This window comes from Acartia tonsa, chromosome 4, assembly GCF_053477335.1.
Source record: "Acartia tonsa isolate MP-2025a chromosome 4, ASM5347733v1, whole genome shotgun sequence".
NCBI lineage: Eukaryota > Metazoa > Arthropoda > Copepoda > Calanoida > Acartiidae > Acartia > Acartia tonsa.
The window spans coordinates 7,386,214-7,406,838 of NC_137263.1; the positions used below are offsets into that span (position 1 = coordinate 7,386,214).

General features: G+C 33.4%; 2 protein-coding genes across 3 annotated transcripts; both read right to left on the reverse strand.

The window, feature by feature from the left end:
* Positions 1–1,234: 1,234 nt before the first annotated feature.
* Reps (RALBP1 associated Eps domain containing) lies at positions 1,235–9,517 on the reverse strand. The gene is made up of 10 exons (XM_080155984.1): positions 9,243–9,517; positions 8,905–9,027; positions 7,797–8,053; positions 7,232–7,391; positions 6,710–6,910; positions 5,836–6,225; positions 4,706–4,928; positions 4,257–4,511; positions 4,018–4,084; positions 1,235–3,447 (listed from the first exon to the last, which is right to left on the reverse strand). The coding sequence occupies exons 1-10, from the start codon at positions 9,507–9,509 to the stop codon at positions 3,345–3,347; spliced, it is 2,046 nt and encodes a 681-aa protein (XP_080012110.1). The 5' UTR covers positions 9,510–9,517; the 3' UTR covers positions 1,235–3,344.
* On the reverse strand, positions 9,512–16,977 carry LOC145315857 (polypeptide N-acetylgalactosaminyltransferase 5-like). 2 transcript variants are annotated; one of them, XM_080155986.1, is made up of 9 exons: positions 16,881–16,977; positions 16,457–16,621; positions 16,149–16,220; positions 15,827–16,032; positions 15,452–15,557; positions 14,799–15,035; positions 12,299–12,423; positions 10,336–11,580; positions 9,512–9,972 (listed from the first exon to the last, which is right to left on the reverse strand). In XM_080155986.1, the coding sequence occupies exons 2-8, from the start codon at positions 16,619–16,621 to the stop codon at positions 10,713–10,715; spliced, it is 1,779 nt and encodes a 592-aa protein (XP_080012112.1). In that variant the 5' UTR covers positions 16,881–16,977; the 3' UTR covers positions 9,512–9,972; positions 10,336–10,712. The 2 variants fall into 2 exon arrangements, with proteins under 2 accessions (XP_080012112.1, XP_080012111.1); XM_080155985.1 differs by having other exon boundaries at positions 16,817–16,939.
* Between the last annotated feature and the right edge of the window lie 3,648 nt (positions 16,978–20,625).

A 20,625-nucleotide genomic window follows, 5' to 3' on the forward strand; every position in this document is an offset into this window, starting at 1 on the left:
TTTTTAAGGGGGGGGGGGGGGTAATTCGCTTTTTTTTGGGGGGGGGGTAAAATTTGCTTGGGGGGGGGGGGTTAATCACCCCCCCCGAAATCTGTTGGCAGGGGTAAATTTTGTTTACTCCCCCCAAAATTTACCCCCTGGGGTAAAAATTTTGGGGGGGGGGGGGGCAATTTAAATTTTATTAAATATTTTGTATTAAAAATGCGCGCGCGCAATATTTTTTTTGTTAGAGATTTTTATTTTTTTTTGGGGGGGGGGGTATTTACCCCCCCAAAATTGTTTGGGAGGGGGGGGTAAATAGGGTAAATACCCCCTCCTTAATGGTTGGGGGTGCCTACGGCACCCCCAGGTTAGGGGTAAATTTTAAATGGGGGGGGGGGGTGTAAAATGAAAAAAAAATTTGGGGGGTAATCGCCCCTTTACCCCCCCCCCCTTGGACGTCTATGATTACCATAAAAAAACAAAATTAATGTACAAAGTTATAGGGTAGTTTAAAGGAAAGTAAAGTGAGGCGCGAAGCGCCGAAAAAAATCTGACATCAACTACTTGAAAAAACATCTTATTTATGCAAAAATTTTTGGAATTTAAGAAATAATGAAAATACTGAATCATGAAAATTTCCAAAAACTGAAAAATACTGAATAAAATTTTCAAATACTGAATATTCAGTATTTACTGAAAATACTGAAGCCCCAATTTCCAAATACTGAAGAATACTGAAGATTTTCAGTATACTGCAGAATATGGCCACGCTGAGTATTTCTTTTTTAAATATCGTATCCTAATTGTACAAACAAATTGCACAAAGTGTACTTGCATTGTACAGTAGGTATCAAATTAAGTACTTTTTATGAAGTACACAAGTACACTAGATAGCTCGCTCATATTGAGGGATATGATTATGTATGTAATGTATATTTTGAAAAGTCTGGATAATCAAAAGATAAAAAGAGGGGCAGGTATAAGAGAGTCTTCAGATTAAAAATTTACTTAATGGGTCTAATATGTATTTTAGTTTTTAGTCTTTGATGTAATTTGTCAGTTTCGGATTTTTTTTGCTATTTGGCCATTGGGATTTAATTGAGGCCTACTTTCCCTTAAATAATACTAAAATATGCTTGTGTTACATCTTGAAAATTAGCTTATATTTAAAATCGACTGTGATATAATATTAAGTACCTATCATTAATAAAAAAGTAAATTTTTGACACTTTATGCCTGCCCCTTTACTTGATTTTATTTTTAAAATGGGTAAATTTTTAGCAGAAAAGCTCAATTACAATTATTAGTATAAAATTTATAATACAAAATATTTTTAGCTTTAATTACTTTAGGTTAAGTAATTAATAATTTGGTAAACTATCATTATTACGAGATATAATTATCATATCATAATCAAAAAGGCTTTTAAGAGCTATGATTACATACTATTGTATCATTTTACATATGGTTAGTTCATAATTTTAATATTAGTAACAAGATAAATTTTTCATAAATTGTCTCAGAATTTATTAAATTTTCAGAAAAAGTTTTCTTAGGTTTCTTATCAAAAAAATTACATAGAAAATCTAAAATACGTTTTCATTGAAAATGTTTAATAAGAAAATAAAGTGAACTTAAAGCTAATTTGACTTACTTGTCTTAATTAAACTCCGAATGTATATCTAAAACATGAAAAAAGTCCAATTTCAATTTTGGTGATCATCTGATGCTATTATTATGCTCTTAAAGTTGTTAAAAATTCCGACCTAATTTATGAAAAATAACTAGGTACCTTTATATAAATAAAAATCAACATGATGTATTGTAACAAAAAAAATATAATTAATTTAATCAGTTAACTTCCAAATTGTTGAATTGGGATCCAGTAATTAACTTATCATGATATACCAAAATACACTTGAAATCTCAAAAAGCACAATATGAATGCAAATAGTTATTTTACAGTTTTAAAAAATCAAATTATACATAATTATAATTATTAAAAATTAAAAACACTCAATAAATTGCAATTTCGATTACTTTGTGACAAAAATATAAAAATAAATGTAAGGAATGATAAAGTAGTTTTTATTCAATAAAAAGGCCGGTTTCATATGTAGATTTTATTTTTTACGTCTTGTGCGATATATCTAAGTAAGTGAACTAAATAAAAAACATTTGCAACCTTTGAAATTGTTCTATAATATTTTTTAAATATGCATAAAAAGTATAGAAGAGCAAATAAAATAAATACAACCTAGTTTTCAGACAAGTTTTTACAACAATTCAATCTTATTCAGTTTAAAATTAGGAAAAAAGAAAATTAACTCTTTCTTATAATTGGTAAAATAAAGTTGTTTTAAATATCTAATTAATTAAAGTACTAATTTGGTACATAAGTAAAGCATAATTGTTTGAACATATATTCTAAAAAATATAATATTATTTGGATTGTGTTAAATTAAACTAGAAAACATTTGTTTTTAGTTAAAACATGCAAAAATTAGGACCTTGGGACTTTAAGTTCTTATATATCTTTTTATTGGAGAGGAAATTAGAAAAAAATGTGTTCTTATAAATCTTTTTGAAAAAAATAAAGGCTATTAAGTCACGTGTTTTATTGCAGATAATTAAAAAAAAATACTGTCGAATGGTAATATTCTTGGTGTAATTATTAAGACTGCATTGGTTAAGTAATATTAGATTCATTAAACCATCACTGCACCCTCTTTTGGATAAATTCTTTATTTATATTGCTCGTATAGTTAATACTAAATAGCGCACTCATGAATGTGAAACAAAAAAAGGGAAGTTGCATGAAATGCATTTAAAATTGAATTTAGTAAACTGCATTTTTTTTCCTGTTCAATAGTTTAAACAATTTTCATAGAGCACATATGTATTTGAAAGAATTTTAATTTTCTACCACGTAGTTTTAAAAATATCATACTTGAATATCGTGTTCTTGTGATATGTGCAATTTATAAAGGTGTTTATTTTCACAAAAACAGCATGACGACTTATTTAGTGATGTCTCATGATTTGTTATTTATTGTAATACAAAATTATATATGTTCGATGGTTGATACTTGTAACTTATGCTTGAAATCATTTTCTGAAAAGCACTTTATGCAACTATCCTTTTAAATTGGTTGTTGTAAATGTTTTTAAAAATAAAAAGGAAATTATTTTGTAATAATTCTGGTACAATCCTAAACTTTAAATATATTGCAATAATGAGAATTATTCTCATATACACATTTCATTTAAAATCATATGACAACAATGATATAATAAACAGATCTTTAATTAATTTTGGACATAAATAAAATTGTCTGGTTTGATTTGTTGACTGGTTTGGTTTAGTCCTGGTTGCCGAAGGATTTGAGTTGCTCCAGCTGATATTCCAACACAACCCTTTCCTCCATTGTGTCAGATACCTCTTGACTCAACTCTGTCACTGTCCTGTTACAAAAAGAACGATTGGGTTAACTCAAAAAAAACGCCTATCCCAGAAAACGCCTATCTCAGAAAATGCTTAACTTAGAAAATGCCTCCTACATATTTATTTTAAAAACACCCCGTTTTATTTAGCAATCAATTGACCCGAACGATTATGTCCAATTGCAACTAATTTCCTGTTGGATAGACGGTTACATTTGGAGCAATTAAGAATCATTTGGGCAGAAGTACAAAAAGTGATATAAGGACAGAAGTATAATAATCATAATTTGTCATTTTGTATTAATCTCCATGTGGGCATGTTTAATATTGTGTTTGAGTGTGTGTGATATGCGAGATGGGCAAATATCTTGGCAAAACAGAATGATCATTAGAAACGCTAAAATTAGTAATAGAAAAGGGAAAAAAGGTGGTACGTTAAAATATGGACGAAAGAAAAGATTAACAATTATATTTTTAAAAGTTTTTAGGTACAAGCCTTTGACAAAGTTACCAAAAGTTACAACAATAAAAAATAAACAAAAAATTAATTAAGAAAATTTCATATTGCAACATTATCTCAAATAAAATTACCTTTTTAATAGGGCAACACTTTCTTTATATTTATGGATGTTAGCAGAAATCTCTTTGTAATCTCGAACTAAAAAGTAAAATATTTATTAGATTTTGAAATTATCATATGGTAAAAATATTATTAAAGCGAAAAAATTATTTGTTATTTAACTTCTATCCAAAAACCCATTTCCCTCCCAAAACCTAACCAAAATGGTATAACCATAAAATTTGGAGTTTGAAGACCTATTGGTTTCTACCTGTATGTTCGAGCTCCTCTGTACTATCCACTATTCTTCTACTGGATGTATCTGTTCTTGACAACAAGGACGGCAGGCCTGGCATCTTCTTGTTCAGCTGGGCCAGGTCAAGGGAAGATGACCGGGCATGGGTCTTGCCAGGACGTGGGGGAGGCGAGGGAGGTACACCCTCTTTCTTCTGTAATGCCAAGGGTCCCCTGGTCGTTGTTGTGGCGGGTATGGGTTCTGACTGGATATAAGGAAGGCTCACTGGACCTAGGAATATCCAAAATCTCAACTTATGATTTTTATTCATTTGAATAACTTTAAAATTTACTTAAGTTATATCTTTAAAGTATATGATGATTTGATATCAAACTTCATTGTCATTAAAACGAACACAAATAAAAGAAACATGGACATATGCTTGCTCGATTTAGAAAAAATTTAAATTATAATTAATAACTAACCAGTGATTCTTGATAGAGGTGAGGATGACAAAGGTTGAACCAAATCATCTTTGTCCGTAGCATCATCACTACTGGAACTCGAGTCTGTGCTCCAGGACCGATTGCGTGAACCCCCGCCTCCCCTGCTTGTGCCCCCACCAGCCCCCCTGGCCCCACCTGCCTGCCTCCCCCCGCTATCCTCCTGGTTGCGTAGTTGTTCATATAATACTCTATGTTTACCGGGCTGAAATAATATTAACTGTGGTTATGCAATTGTGCATTGAAAAATGGATAGTTCCATGAAGTGTAATAAACGAGACAGGATACTGAGAGAATTGAATCTTAAAAAGATTTAGTAGAATATGATCATTTAGTTTAAATATAAAGGTTTTGAAGAAAATAAACTTTTACCATTACGTGTGCAACTTAAATGACAAGAATAGGATATAACTTTTATATTTCATGCAGCAAAATCAATAAGTAACCAGGCCACACCAAGCTTAATTTAATGCAGATTTGTAGAAATACATAGAACATCTCAAAAACAAGATTCATATATTAATCTTGATATTTGAATTTAACGGTATAAATAAAATTATTTTTAATATTTGCAGTATAAATGCAGATTTTAACAAAAATCTTATATTAATTTAAGGTCCAAATGGTTTACGTGGAACTATCCCTTACATTAAGTAATGATTATTTGGTTTCAATGTTTGCAAGTCAGTGCACTTTCATGAAAATTTTAACAAAATTGTTTAAATGCATTTTTTACCTACCTACTAAAAGGGAGTTTTCATTATAAAGACTACCATCGCAATAATATCAACATATTGTTAGCAATAATGTACTCAAAAGAAAGAATATTTACTGTTTGCTTTTATTACATAATGATATTATCCATCTTTATAAGAAAATGTGTGGCTTTTCCTCAAAGTAACTGGCGAGCAAAGCCAACCCCCCCCCCCAAAAAAAAAAATAAACTTAAATTAAGTGGTTGGTGAGGACTTGTATTATTTACTAACCATGCGGACTCCTGAGCTATCCTTTACACAGTATAACCTAACAAATGATAAAAACCCCAATAATGATAGGGAAGATAACTCTCATATTTTCTATACGTTGTCTACACATGATCAAAAATATCTTACTTTTTGAAAGGGCTGGATGCCCATTGTTTGAGGTGTATCCTCGTCACTGGTTTGTAATATTGGACTCTCGGGAGATGCTCGGTGAGGAATGGGCACAGCAATACTGGGATCTTTGCTGGGATCCACAGCGTTAAAATCAAACTTGACAGGCTTTGGCCGGCCTCCAGGAGACGAAATTATTGACTCGGGACTGACAACAGAGTCGGCGGTTGAATCAAGTGCGGCCCGGCCGCCGCCAGCGCTTCCCCCACTGCCGCCAGCGTTAGACACGCCGTTGCGAGAGGACGTGGGAGATAGTTCTAGGGAATCGTTGGCAGCTGACGTGTCAAGAATGGTGTGGGTTCTTTGGTTGCTCACATCGTACAGATCTTTGTTATGCCTGTCTACTACCTAAATTAAACAAATAAATGTTTCTATTGGTTAAAAAAATATTATGCGCGAATAAATAAAATTAATGTTTATTTTGTGTCCTAGGTATATATTTAGGTAGTATTTTTTTCTTACAAAAATACCCAAAACCTTGTAGCTGGTAAAAAAACTGTTTTGCTAACGACTTTATCTGTTTAACTAAATTATACTAAAACTTTATATTTTGTCCTATTTATGATTATTATTTATTCTGGTAGGATAGGGAGAATATTTTCTACCATATTCCATATTTACCCCTCCCCCATGGGGGGGTGGGCACGATATAATTTGGTTGAAAATATATGCATCCATGCTGGAATGTGAAAAGGTTGGAAAGAAATAAATTTCCTTAGACTTAAAATATCTTTTAAAAATGAAAAAGCTTATGTATTATTTTAGCTTAGTCCAACAAATCCTTGAACTAAAGACTAAAAACCTGAAGAAAAAAATTCATATTTGATAATACCTTGTGTTTTAAATTTAGAGGATTTAGACATGGAGGCAATTCGTCGGGCAGCGAAATATCATTACGTCTAAGAACAACAAGGTGCATAGCAGTTAGAAATTCCTCCAGGCTCAAGCATCCGTCCTTGGTAACATCTGACAGCTGCCAGATTTTACGCAGCTCTTGGATTGGTAAGCGTGACTTTTCAAAGAACTCCTTCGCCTTAAATAAATATTATTTATTAAAACAGTTTAGCATTGCAATGAAGATGACAAAAATAATTAAAAATTGACAGATTGACATCAAACTACCAATAACTCATTATTTCCATAAAAAAAATATTATTACTATAATTAAAGTAGCTCAAAACTGTCGTGAGACTAGATCAACAAGGCTTTTTTATTTCTGAAAAATTGGTACCTTCTTAAAAAATAACCAAAGCATTATTATCAAAAACAAAAAATCAATAATCAGGAAATCAATAAATCCACTGGCTATTAGAGGTTTTTTGCCTTGTTTTAAACCCAAAAAAAAAGTATAAACCTGTGTTCCAGGTATAACTCCAATGAGATTAGGCTGCATAGAGCGGAACTGTGTTGTGTAGTAGCTCATCTGTTCCTGTGTGATGAGCCACACATTCTTCTCCTCCTCGTCATCGCTGCTCTGCCGGTCAGAACTCTCCTCCTCCGTTCCCAGTAGTTGCCTGTGCAAAAAATATTTTTTTAATGTGCTGCAAGGGTATTTTTGTTAGTTTCCTAAAAAACTAACAGAAGTAGAAGGTACTTAAGTTTTTTTGTTTGTAGCTTAAGATTCAAATTCAGTTCTCCTTTGGGATGGTTTGGTGCTATTTTATTTTTAGTTTTAAGCCTAAGATGGTCTTGGGATATTTATATTTCTCTGTCACTTACAAAGCCCCTAGATTGTAGAAGCGCAACCGTTAGTTCTCTAAATAAGGTAATTTTCACATTGCTCCTTTAATGGTTTTAGGCTAATTTTTAAAAAGATAGTCTATGGATGGTTTAAGATATTTTCTAGCCTCCATCTCACCGTCGAATTCAGAGCCCCTAGCTTCTAGACGCACAACCGCTAGTGATAATTTAAAAAGTACCTGTTTTCTTCGCTGTTGTGTGTGGGCCAAGTAAAGGGTTCTTGAATAGCGGGTGTGGCTGGCTGTGACTCACTTGCCGTGCTGCTAGGTGTCGGGGACACTGTATCCTGATCACTGCTAGTTGTTGTCATGTCTAGACGCCTGGACACAAGGGGACTACGGTCTAGGACAAGGGGTACTACGCCAGGCTTCACAGCGGGGGAAGTTATTGATGTTGCACCACCAACCGGTCTAAATGCACTGCGGGTTGATTCCTCCTATACAAAAAAAATGTCTTCCTATAAAACCTAGAACTTTTTCAAGGTCTCAATCCTAGCAATCATAACAATTCACGGGAAATGTGTAATGCAAATGATCTGTTTTCATAATCTTCCAATCTTGTTAATGCAATAAACTTAGGATTATGAAAATTAAGGAGGACAGATTACAAACATACATTTTAGGGAAAAGTGACAAAAAATCTTTTATTAATATTGAAAAGATAAAACTCATTTTTATCTTTATTCTTTTAAAATTATTAGTTAAATAAGGGGGGAGGGGGGTTAATGCAACCATCTCGTAATCAATGATAAAATGGCACTGAGAATTCGAATTTCAATCTGAAATTTTGCATGAATAATCCTTGGTAGGTCTATTTTCGCTAAATCGAACAAAAAGTTGGAAAAGTAACGGCTAACGGCTGGCGACTCAGCCGTTCTGCCATTTTTGGGCTATCTTAAGAGCAAATTAGTCACGAAACCTATCTCCACATAATACTTTTTGTCGCTCAAACGGTTCTAGCCGGTAGCTGTTGGTACTAGAAATTTAAAAAATGGTTGTTGCTATCATTTAACATGAATTAAACCAAAAATATGTTTTAAAAAGTTGATTCCTATGTAATTAATGATGAATTTGCCCTGAAAATAGGCAAAAGACGACTAAACGGCTGAGCCGCCAGCCGTTACTTTTCCAACTTTTTATTCGATTTAGGGAAAAAAGACCTACCAAGGATTACTCATGAAAAATTTCAGATCGAAATTCGAATTCTAAGTGCCATTTAATATTTGATTACGAGATGGTTGCATTACCCCCCCCCCCCTTTTATATTTCAGTTACAAAACCCTTTTACCTGACTATTTTGATCGGTTCGCCTGCCAATTTGTGGACTCATTTCTGGCAACACTGGTTTGATACCAACAGAAGAGTTCTTGTCTGATCCCAATGATCTAAACGCACTTCGAGATCCGTCCGTCTTAAAAAAAAACACAAAATTGTTTATGCCAGAACTCCAACTATTATCATATATCATGTAAATCAATTTTATAATTAATCTAGATAAGATAACAATTTTGTAGAATTATGAGAGACGTACTTTTCCCTTAAAGATCCCTGCTTCTCTCCAAAAAGTTTGTTTCGCCAATCATTTGATTTCTATTAAAATCCCACACCCTGAATTTAAAATCCTACCTGTTGAGAATTATTGGAAGGCTGGGTGAATATTGTGGTGGATACATTTGCATTATTATTACTATTAACATTGCTAGTAGCTGCACTCATATGGTGCTGATACACACTTGTAGGATTTAGTGGTACCGCCATCACGTTGTCAGGCGGGGCCAGCGGGGAAATAAGCATCGGTGGTATCGTCTTAGTCCCCGAGTCGGGAGGGGCTAGCGGGTGCAGAGGAGGATCACTTGGTAGTTCATGCTTGTCATTAGTAAACAATAAGGACATGTCTGGAAAACAATAAAACACATTTATAAAAACAAATATAAGAACAAAAAATGCAAATGGTATTATCACACAGTAAGATTAAGTGAAAATGTTTTTTTTCCTTATTGTAAAAAATCCAATCTGTACAATTGAAACTTAACATGAAATAAATAATAACAAAATATCTATCACAGAATTCGTGGACTGTTTAAACTTTAACATGGTAGGTATTCATAAACATTAACCATTGAAATCACAGTGTAAAATTTATAATTCATTTGATGTAAGGCCTCCTTAAGATAAGCAATTTGCAAAAATAGCTATAAATTCAATAGAAACTTATTTTATTATGCAAATTATAGGTAAAGAACTGTATACTAATGTATAATGGCACTCGATAAATAATAAAGTAGGTATAAAATAAAACAAATAATACATTACAATAATAAATAGCATCTTCCAATGTTTATGCATGAATTAGCTCCTAAATCCAATCATAAGGTTAGGTAAGATAATGGTGAATTTGTAGGTGCCACGAAGGGATAGGCAATGCCATGTACGGTTAATGCCCAATAGATATACAGTAATGTTGGTTTTGTCTTTAAAAAAAAGGTGCTTTTACACAAATTGCCTGTTAAGCACTGATTTTTAAGAAGGTTTTTTTTCCGATGCCTAACCTTTTCGAAGGACCCTTACCCTGCGGGGGGGGGGGCTTTACCTGCATGTCTACCCAGTTCTCAATATAACCTAACCTGACATAGAAATAACCAAACATACGAAAAACTAACCCCCCCCCCCCCATTTTAATTTAATTTAAACTAAGGGGTGGGGGGTTATAAGTTCACACCAGGAATAAGTATGTTAAAGCATCGAAAATCATTCATCTTTTCGTATAGGTCCATTTGTAAATGTTAAAAAAATACACGCAGTTACTAAGAAACTAGCAAACTTCAATAACCATAGGTAATGAACTGAAGTTAAGATATTTTATAAATTTTAAAAAGAATGTGAAGAAAAAAAATTCAAATCTTCATTAAAAGCACGGTTGAGATTTCATAGCGAAATAAGATTAGGCACATTTTCCTTGATTGAACACATGTTAAAACAAACAATATATGTCATATTTTCTTATAAAATATTCAAGGCACTTTGGCAAAACTCTTAAGCTATATTATAAAATAATAAATCTAATTTATATTCTATAAACTTGTTCATTGTGGTCATCTAAAGCTCTATATGAATATTACTGTCATCATCAAGTATTTCATATTCCTCTTCTGTATGTGGTGGAATACCCTCCTCTGCATAATGTGTAAAATACCATTTCTGCTCTGTGTCTGCCCTGTTGCACTTGACAAGCCAAAGCTTGAGCGGCGACCTTGTCACCTTCAGGCACAGGTCACTGTCCAAGTGATGGAGATTGGCGTCGCGCGGATCATACCCCCAAATATCTGCAGTTGCGTCCTCACACTTCACCAGCTGGATGTCGTTCTCGTTCTTAGAATCTGGCCGCTTTTTGCCAACACACAAGTTATCCCGCTTGATTAAGCCGTCTGATGTGTAGTACCAATACTGGTTGCCCTTGTGGCCAGTACAATCAAACACAAGAACTGGATATCCAACATGATTCTCGTGATCATTCTGGTCCAGGCAAAACTTGTGGTGAGGATTACTAATCTCACCTGCACCAATGATGAAACTATTGCTAAGGTGGGGGACATGATTCTTGAGATACCAAGCAAAATCTTTACATTGCATTGATTCGCGCAATTTTTTGCGTTCATCCACTTTGCCATAATATCCAATATTATCCTCTTGACTGGCCCCGGTCAAGCCCAAACGGTCAAAGTAGAGAAATTTATATTCATCCATCCAGACATCAGCTACACGCTTGTAGTTATATTCAGGAATCTTGAGATCTGTCCGCCACTTGTACGGGCTGAAGGATCTAAATATGTGGCCAACTCTGGAACATGGAACTATTTCGATACTGCCTCCACACATCCAAATTTTGAACGATAACTCCAGCTGTTCTCCACCCCAGACCTCCATGCCATCGTCATAATAGCCTAGTTCAGCGAACCAATCTTTTCTAATAAAAAAGAGAAATCAACGTTGGATAATATAAAATATGGACATATTTTAGATAGACTAATATTTTTTTTTAAATATCTAGTAAACTCTTTATTTAGATACTATATTTATTAAAAAGCTGTGAAAAATGTGAAGCAAAACTTTAATTCTAAATTAGGAATTTTATATCTGCAGTGCGTCAACTGGATATGTATAAACTTTTTGGATCTACTGCAGTTCACGGTAAAATATTGCTGGTAAGCAATATTTCCAAAAATCTATGAATTTCAAAGGCTGCTTGCTGCCAAACGGCCGAACGTACAGAACATGCCCGCACACAGTTTTAAGCGGCATAAGAAGGCCTACAAATAATCTGGAATAGCCATAAATCAATAATGCATAATTTAATTATCTCGAAGTGCAGAGAAATGCGCGAAAAATACCTATTTTACGCGTTTTTTCTTCAGTGAAGCTTTCCCTGTGCATAATTGGATCTTGGCTATTTCAGATTATTTGTAGGCCTTCTTATGCCGCTTAAAATGGTGTGCGGGTATGATCTGTACGTTCAGCCGTTTGGCAGCTAGCAGCCTTTAAAATTCATAGAATTTTGGAAATATTGCTTACCAGCAATATTTTACCGTGAACTGCAGTAGATCCAACTTTTTACAGACATTAATCTACAACTTTATTTATAAAATATATTTTTTTAAAAAAATTTTCATGCAATTGATATGCACCTGATTGAAAAAAGACCACCAGCCATGACAGGAGTGGGATATGCTCCCCAGTTTTTCAACTTGATTGGCCTCCAGCTGAAGTCAAGACTCCAGAAGAATATTCCTTCCAGATCACGTTGCACAAACTGAACATAAATATTTCAAATTAATATTATGTAAATTACATTATTACATAATCTCAATCTGGTCTCAATTTTATAATAAGATTTTGACGAATATGGGTCAACTTTCTTTGTTTGTTGTATGTAAATTTACGTGCAATCTTGTTAAAAAACTATCCTATTGTAATAATAAACAATAATGTTTTTTGTTTGTTTGTCAATTAAAATTCAGTAACATAGAACCGATTGAGTTCTCCACTGTAGAGAAGCTTAATATTTGTCCTGGTGATGGCAATCCGTCGAATTTTTGGGCCGGATTCGGATTCCGGATTCTTAAAGAATCCGTCAAAAAAGTGGCGGATTACGGATTCGGATTCCAGATTCTAGCAATATTTTAAAAAGATTTTTTAAATTTTTTTTTTAAATTAGGTGCTACATATGTCCTAAAAATCAATGTTCTTTGTGTTCTCTATAATTCACTTCCGAGAATCGAAACAGATTTTAAAAGATATTATATATAATGATGAAAATCTTTGCCTTCAAAGAGGAGGAGTTTAAAGAAAAAACTTAAGACTACCAATTAAGAATCCGGAATCCGCTATTAAAAAACGGATTCCGGATCCGGATTACAAAATTGGCTAAAAATTGGGCGGATTCCGGATACGGATTGCCATCCCTAATTTGTCCAGGGATGGCTTTGAGCTAGTTAATTTTCATAAAATTTGAGGCTTTAGATATTAAAAAGGTATCCACATTTTTTTTGAAGATCTTTCCGCACGTCCCGTCCATAGAGTTGTTTATGAGATGATAATGATAAAAGCTAAAACTGAATTTACTTCTCAAATTTCTTGTAAAAAGCCCCTGGTCTATCTATAAGCAATCCTTGCATGCTATCTTATTATTTTTTTTGTATTAGTGAACTTCGCTTTTCTAAACGTGCCTAGAATTATTCTAATGTTTTGTTTAATTATACAACTTTGAAATTTAATATTAAATTAAGTTTTAATACTCGTGTAAATTTAGTATACGTCATGATTATTTAAAACGTAACAGATGTTTTCTCTTCATTCTATGATTTTTAATTAAAGCGAAGCTTTTCTACGTTTTGGATAGGTCTATCCACACTTCCGTAAAGGATAGCTATGATCGTTATTTAAGACATGTCACTTTCCTATTAATTTCAAACTTTCAATGTTGATTCCTGTAACAAGGGGGGGGGGGGGGGGGTTAATGCAACCATCTCGTAATCAATGTATAAATGGCACTTAGAATTCGAATTTCGAACTGAAATTTACATGAGTAATCCTTCGTAGGTCTATTTTCACTGAATCGAACAAAAAGTCGGAAAAGTAATGGCTAACGGCTGGCGGCTCAGCCGTTCAGCCATTTTTTGACTTATTTTCAAGACAAATCATCACGAAACCTATCTCCAATAATATTCTTTGCTGCTCCAAAACGTTTTCAAACGGTTCTAGCCAGTAGTTACTGGTACTAGAAATCTAATAATGTTTCTTTTTGTATTATTTTATGACAGCTTTGCCCTAATAATAGCCAAAAACCGGCTAAATTACCGAGTTTTACGGTTTTTACCAGAAACCTACCCCTCTCTTTGCTCTTAAGATAGCAAAAAAAATGGCAAAACGGCTGAGCTGCCAGCCTTTACTTTTTCAACTTTTTGTTCGATTTAGGGAAAAAAGACCTACCAAGGATTACTCATGCAAAATTCAGATCGAAATTCGAATTCTACGTGCCATTTATACATTGATTACGAGATGGTTGCATTAATCCCCCCCCCCCCCCCCCCTTAGGTATATTTAGAACGAGTAGCAGAACTGTAAGTAACGTCAGGCAGTCGGTATGTCCATTTTAAACATGAATTTTTTGCCTTTTCTGAAAAACACTTATGAGGAAAAGTCATCCATTTCACTTGATTTTTAGAATTCGGATTCCTAGGACCATTAGGTATAAGGTTATAAGTAGAGCATCTCTATAATAAAGAATCAAATTTTATAAACATGTCTATATTGAGTATCTTGTATTAAAGTAATTTTAGGATAGATTCATCGTAATTATTAATCAACCCTATAAATAATGTTAAATATTCAATTAGTTGACATTCTATATTTGTTACCTAATGTACTTTTTTCTGACTTTTTAATTTGTTAAGCTTTGCTCTTTTGGATGGTGTTATCCTTTTTGTAAAATGAAAATGTCTTGTTATAATTATAACATGTTCTTAACACGAATGACATGCATTTAAAAAAAAATGCTAATATGAAATGAAATGTATTGAAACTAATAAAAGACATATTTTAAAAACTTGTCTCCGAGAGGGGGTGTCGGATTTTCTTATCGTTTTAGTGAAATTATTCTTACGATTATGATTTTAATAAACTTACCCTGTACTGAAATGTTTTATCATTAACTTCTTCAATGACAGGACAGGCTGCCGTTTTAGGATTCATTTTTATTCTTTCCAGCAATGGTTCTAGCCAACCGACAGTAGCCTCTATGTGAGAGTCCAAAAACGTGAGAACCTCAGCCTTGGCAGCATGGACACCTGCCATTCTTGTTCGCATAAGACCACTGCGCTTTTCCATGCGCAAAAGCTTAACTTTGTCCATTGTGTCAACTTCCTTTAATATATTCGAGTCATAAGTATATTATTTAATAAGTAGGATATATTTTATAGATGTACCTTAAACAGTCAATTGAAGTCGAAATTAATGCTTCTATTCCTTTATTTTAAGATAGCAGGATTTTGAGTTATTGCCAAAAAACCAATCCTTGACTTCTTTGGGTTAAAAATTAAGAGCACCACAATCATAAATGCTTACATTCAGAATCAGTAATGTAAGATCCAGTAATTTTTAAACAAAATACAAATATTCGAAAACCAATAACGTCAGTTTTGATTTATCAAACTTTTTTAGATTAACAATCTAATTAAGGGCCAATTATCTCAATCCGAATTTATGAAATTGCCTTATAATGCTATCTATATATTCAACAAATTTGAACTTTTTACAAATAAGAGCTAAATATTACAAACCTTCTGTAACCTTTCTCCAAGATGCTCTAGTGTGCTACCATCATCAACCAAAATAATTTCTTCAATTAATTCTTCAGGAGAACGATTCAAAACGGAAAAGACTGTCCTAAAATAAGCAGCTTCTTAATCTTTCAATATATATGAGGTCTCAGTAACAGCCAAATCTAAGGATTTGTCTTAGGTTGTTTAGGGGATAAATAAAAAAAAAATTTAGAGGCGATTCCTCTTGGGAGGGAGGCACCATGAAATTAACACCTTCCCTGGAATTCCAAATAAAAACCATTTCGGTTCTCTCAGTTAATAAAGACAGAAGGACACACACACATATTCTGTTACTCTTACATAAGAATTTAAGTAATATTTTAAATTCTTTACCTTATCAAAGTAGACCAAGCCTCATTATGAAAAATAATTATCACAGAAGTTTTAGGTAATTCTGATACAGAATATTTGACCGCTCCTTCATTTGTACAATAATCATCTCTTCTGTCAGGCAGACTTCTGTTTAAAGATACCAAGTATTCACTAATATATTCATCAAATCCGTGAGCTTTGTACATAGCTTCTCGCTTCTTTTTCTCCTAAAATATATCAATAATTTTATATGATATATGACATATATAGACTTTGTTGGTTTACTATTATTAAATATATAAGTCAATTGAACTTTTATATAACCGTAAGCAAACCATCTTACCTTTGGAGTCATATTTTCTAAATCAATTCCACATCCCATTTCACCTGCAGCCAAACGTCCCGCAACAAAATCCTAAAATTTGTTGGAGATGATTTTAATCATAATTTTACACATATCAATTGTAGAAAATATTTTGAAATTAATAAAATTAAGTACCTAGTTATAGACATGAATAAACTTCTGATGTATTACTCTTATATTTTAAAATACATATATTAACAGAGTTTTGTATATAAGGTGATTATAAAAAAATATAGTTAGTTATCAACATACCTAATTAATATTCTAAGGTATTAAAAAAATCTTACTTTCATTGCTTTATCTTGTTCAAGCTTATTCTTAAGATGAACTCCGACAAGGCCATCCTCATATCCATTAGAAAGAATAACTTTATAATAAGGAGTGTTGATGTGATCATAAGCTTCAACCTTAAGTAACAGAATCAACCCAAGACATAACTCTAGCAACGACATCTGAAAAGAAATATCTAAATTAATTTCTAATGGCATAAAACATAGTTTTAATACTATCATATATAACAAATTACATAGTGTTAATACTCAATAATTTAAAATCAAATTCTTTTTGTTGATTTTTTCAAATTCTTAATCATAACAAAAATAAATAAGGTTTAATTAGCATAAGATAGACCTGGGGGTGTAAAATACCTTTAAAGTTGTGTCTGCATTTAAACTATAATAAAACGATACTAACTAAAGTCAAACAACTTACAAGCAGTAAAATTTCGATACGTATTTAAATTATAATATGTGTCTCTTTTTAAATATTCTGCACCTGTAGAAAATAAAATATTTATTTAATAATAATTGCATGAACCCTTGTATGTACTGACGTAGTAATTTTCTTTATTATTATTACCAACCTATATCTACACAAAATTGCCACTTTTCTATTATGAAGGACAAAAGTATGCAATTTGATCTTAAGAAATTTAAAATTGTTTTAATATTGTGTATCTTTCCTTTAAATAGATATAGTCTTCATTTCATGGCGTTAGAGAAATTGCCTCTTGTTAATGTAATATTTTGGCATGAAATAAACTTGTTTGGCAACATTATTAAGAGAGAGTAGGATATAAATATTTACGCGGCATTTGCGCCCATATCTCCACAAACAGAGGTGCCACAAAATAAAAACATTATCAAAACTGTATAATTATTAATAAATTTTTTTGATAAAAAATCACTTAAAAATTCTTCACTGATTCGGTACATTTTTAAAATTTTTATTCTTATTTATTTTTAAATTATTTCTATTTCTCATGTTGTACATCTGTTTAGTCGTAAAAGTTATTTTCTTTTTCGTTTTGAATACTTCAATGAAAACCTCACATTATTATTTCATAGCTTGAATTCCAGAAAAATCCGTTTGGAACGTGTACCTACTCAATTTTGTCATATTGTCCGAAGCTCGATCGAAATAAAACGCGGAAAGACTCGGAACGAGTAAATCTGTTCCATCTAAAGTAACCCAGAAGTTTCGAGAATGGTAAATTTAAAGGATTTATAGGAACAGAATAAGTTCTTTGTCTTATGTGCTTCATTCGAATCGTTTAACAAATTTTCGTTCATCAATCTTAAATAAGCACATTTTCGATAGAAAATTTTCGATAAAAATTCACAGTTGAACGCTTATTCGTACAATTGAAACGTTCGTTTGTCGATTTTTTACGAAAACGTGCTTAATTTTGAATCTTAGGTAATTCTGATTTACATACCGGACGAATTCTTATATTCTATATTGTCTTTTCCATTCTGATTCTAGAAATTCGCAAAATTTGCTAACTTTAAACTTCGGAAAAATTGGCTGAATCGTATCGCAACCTTCACAACAGAGTGTTCAAACGAGACCACCAACCTTCAAGATGTCTTGTTTTTCATGGATTTTAACAATCATACGAAAAAACGCAACTTACATGCGGACGTCGAATTATTATGATCTTGAATAACCAAACATCATCACCTTGCTTGGTGTAAAACCAATTGACAAAAACTAATATATTTTATTCGCCTATGTGAACAAATCTCCGAAATGAAATGAAAAAATACTCTCTAGAAAATGACACACGGCTACAAACATTATAATTTTAAGATCTACGGACACACATTCAACTACTCTGAATACAGAAATAAACAATTTATTTAGGTAGGCTGGTTCACAACTTTATTAAACTAGGAATGTAATCAAATATTTTTTGATACTAGTTAATAATTCGCGTAGTGCCACGTCTAGATGGCACGATAATCCTCCTCATGTCGATTGATATCTTGAAGCATGGTGGACAGCTCGGCAGCCTGTGCGGCAGCTGGCCTTTCAGCAACAGGGCGACAGTGACGCAGGTTACCCTCCACCCAACCATGGTGGTATAAGCACCTGGTCAGTGCCCTCTTTAACTCGATATTGTCAGTATTTGTAGCCCTACTGATCATTTCCTCCTTTATAAGATCCAAACGACTTTGCAAGGCATTGTATAACTCCTCGTTGGCGGTGAATGACATTTTAACTGTGTACTAGTGAGCAGTATATATCTAACTCCCTACTTGGCAGGTAAAACTAGTTTCCTCAACTAGGTGTGGCGAACAAACAGTCAAGCCACACGGGCAAACACGGCTTAACTATTCAACCATATAACTATCTTCTAAAGACCACGTTTAGTTACAGGGAAAAAGAGATAAATAAATTATCTGAACAGAAACTATAACGGCCGGGAAGGAAGTAATATCTTAATTAGTCTGATGAAATATAAATGTAATGATTTAAAAAACTGCCGTTATAACATGAGTTTTTAGGATGTGTCATTGGATGCGTGAACGGATCACCCCACAGTCGTTTACGAACGAGAAACATATCAAGGTTGCTGCTGAAGTAGCTAGTCTAAGACAACACTTCACTTCCAGAATGTACTTTCCAAGTATTGCTGAAATTGATACCGAAACCCGCGGAAAACTGGTCATGAAAAAACATCGAATTATTTCTCGAGAAAATCTATAAATTTTACTATGAAAAAATTTTATAAAATAAATGACTAACTCATTCTTGTTGTTTCACTTATATTAATTTTCTTGAACATAATAAGTTATTACAAGTATTGGGATGACTATGACATATATAAAAAGGCTGTGATGACTGTATTGTTTTTGCACTGGTATAAAAACTTGTTTAAAAAACGCTTACTGATTGAAAATAATGCTTTTATACTGGATTGTACGTTATATCACAAGAAATTTTCGTAAAAAGCCTATTATCATTAAGATATAGGTTATTAACAAGGATCCAAAATGTACATGATTTGAATATAATAAGTTTCCAGATTTCTGACATAACTGATAAAACAGGTACTAGATTTAACACAGTATGAATTTTCAATGGCTAAGGTCCTTTGTTTCTTTCATGGTAATGTCATTAATTTAAAATAGAAAAAACCGACAACTTGTCGACGAAAATATCCGTCGATATATGTCGTGATCCGAATGGGTCGAAATATGTCATTCAAAACAGAATTATATCATTATTTGCCGCCGAAAAAATTTTTTTTTTTTTTTTTTAAAAAACAAACTTACTATTCTACCCTTGAAAAGTCATGATAAAACACAAAGGACTTAACCTATAAGGTCGAATATTTACATAAAATAATAATTAAAACTCAACGGAAAAATCATTGATTTGGCTAAAACCAAGAACGAAAAGCGTCGGTGTTTCTTGTGAAACGTGTGTTGACGATTCCGTCGTCGACGAATCTCGCCGTTCGCTGTCCTCCTGTGAACGGAGAATTTATCACAATATTGTGAAAAAGCCCAGCTCTATTTGTGTGGCCGTTTATCACCGGCTGGCATGGGAATAATCTTTGTGCTGCCGACGTAGGCATGTCTTGGGGCCGCTGTGTTATAATGTCCTCGTGCCTGCTTGGGGACGGGCGCCGCGAGACTTGGGGATGGGAAGCCGACCTAGAGTTTTGCGCCCCGCGATAAATTGGTTGACCGGAGTTCCGCGCAAAATCCGTTATTTGTGGGTCGTCCTGCATTGTAATGCACCGCGACAAAGCCATTTGATATGGCTCCGTCATCTGTCGGTACATACGGGACATTTCAATCGACCGCCACTTCCCCTTATCCCTCAACGCCTCGTCCGACAAGCCGGCTTCGCACGCTGCGGAAACCCCAGACATTTTGCAGGATTTTCTGCCCACTGGGCCGAAATATCCTACTTGACGGCACAATTGCGTAATATCGTTCAAAAGAGTCTGTGGCGAAAGTTGATACCTACCGTCAGCCACAATTTGTCTACCACCTGGCAGCCACATGGTAGAAGTTCTACAGAACAAGAAATTTTCATCCAGGATCCCTTCTCCCATAAACTGGAATCCACATCTGCGGTAATACTTCTTAATCAGTACCACGGGACACAAATCTCCGCCCTCTGAAGCCAACAGGTTTGTACATCCTTCATGCTCTTGATC

Bases quoted from the DNA above. Each gene is read 5' to 3' on its own strand.
- Reps (XM_080155984.1), bottom strand. From the start codon at position 9,509: ATGTCCTTATTGTTTACTAATGACAAGCATGAACTACCAAGTGATCCT. The intron at 4,085-4,256 runs GTAGAAACCAAT...TTTACTTTTTAG, and splicing joins AGAGGAGCTCGAACATACAG to TTCGAGATTACAAAGAGATT. The intron at 3,448-4,017 runs GTAATTTTATTT...TTTTTGTAACAG, and splicing joins AGTGTTGCCCTATTAAAAAG to GACAGTGACAGAGTTGAGTC.
- LOC145315857 (XM_080155986.1), bottom strand. From the start codon at position 16,621: ATGTCGTTGCTAGAGTTATGTCTTGGGTTGATTCTGTTACTTAAGGTT. The intron at 16,221-16,456 runs GTAAGATTTTTT...AACAAATTTTAG, and splicing joins AACAAGATAAAGCAATGAAA to GATTTTGTTGCGGGACGTTT. The intron at 15,036-15,451 runs GTTTGTAATATT...AATATATTAAAG, and splicing joins TTGGAGAAAGGTTACAGAAG to GAAGTTGACACAATGGACAA.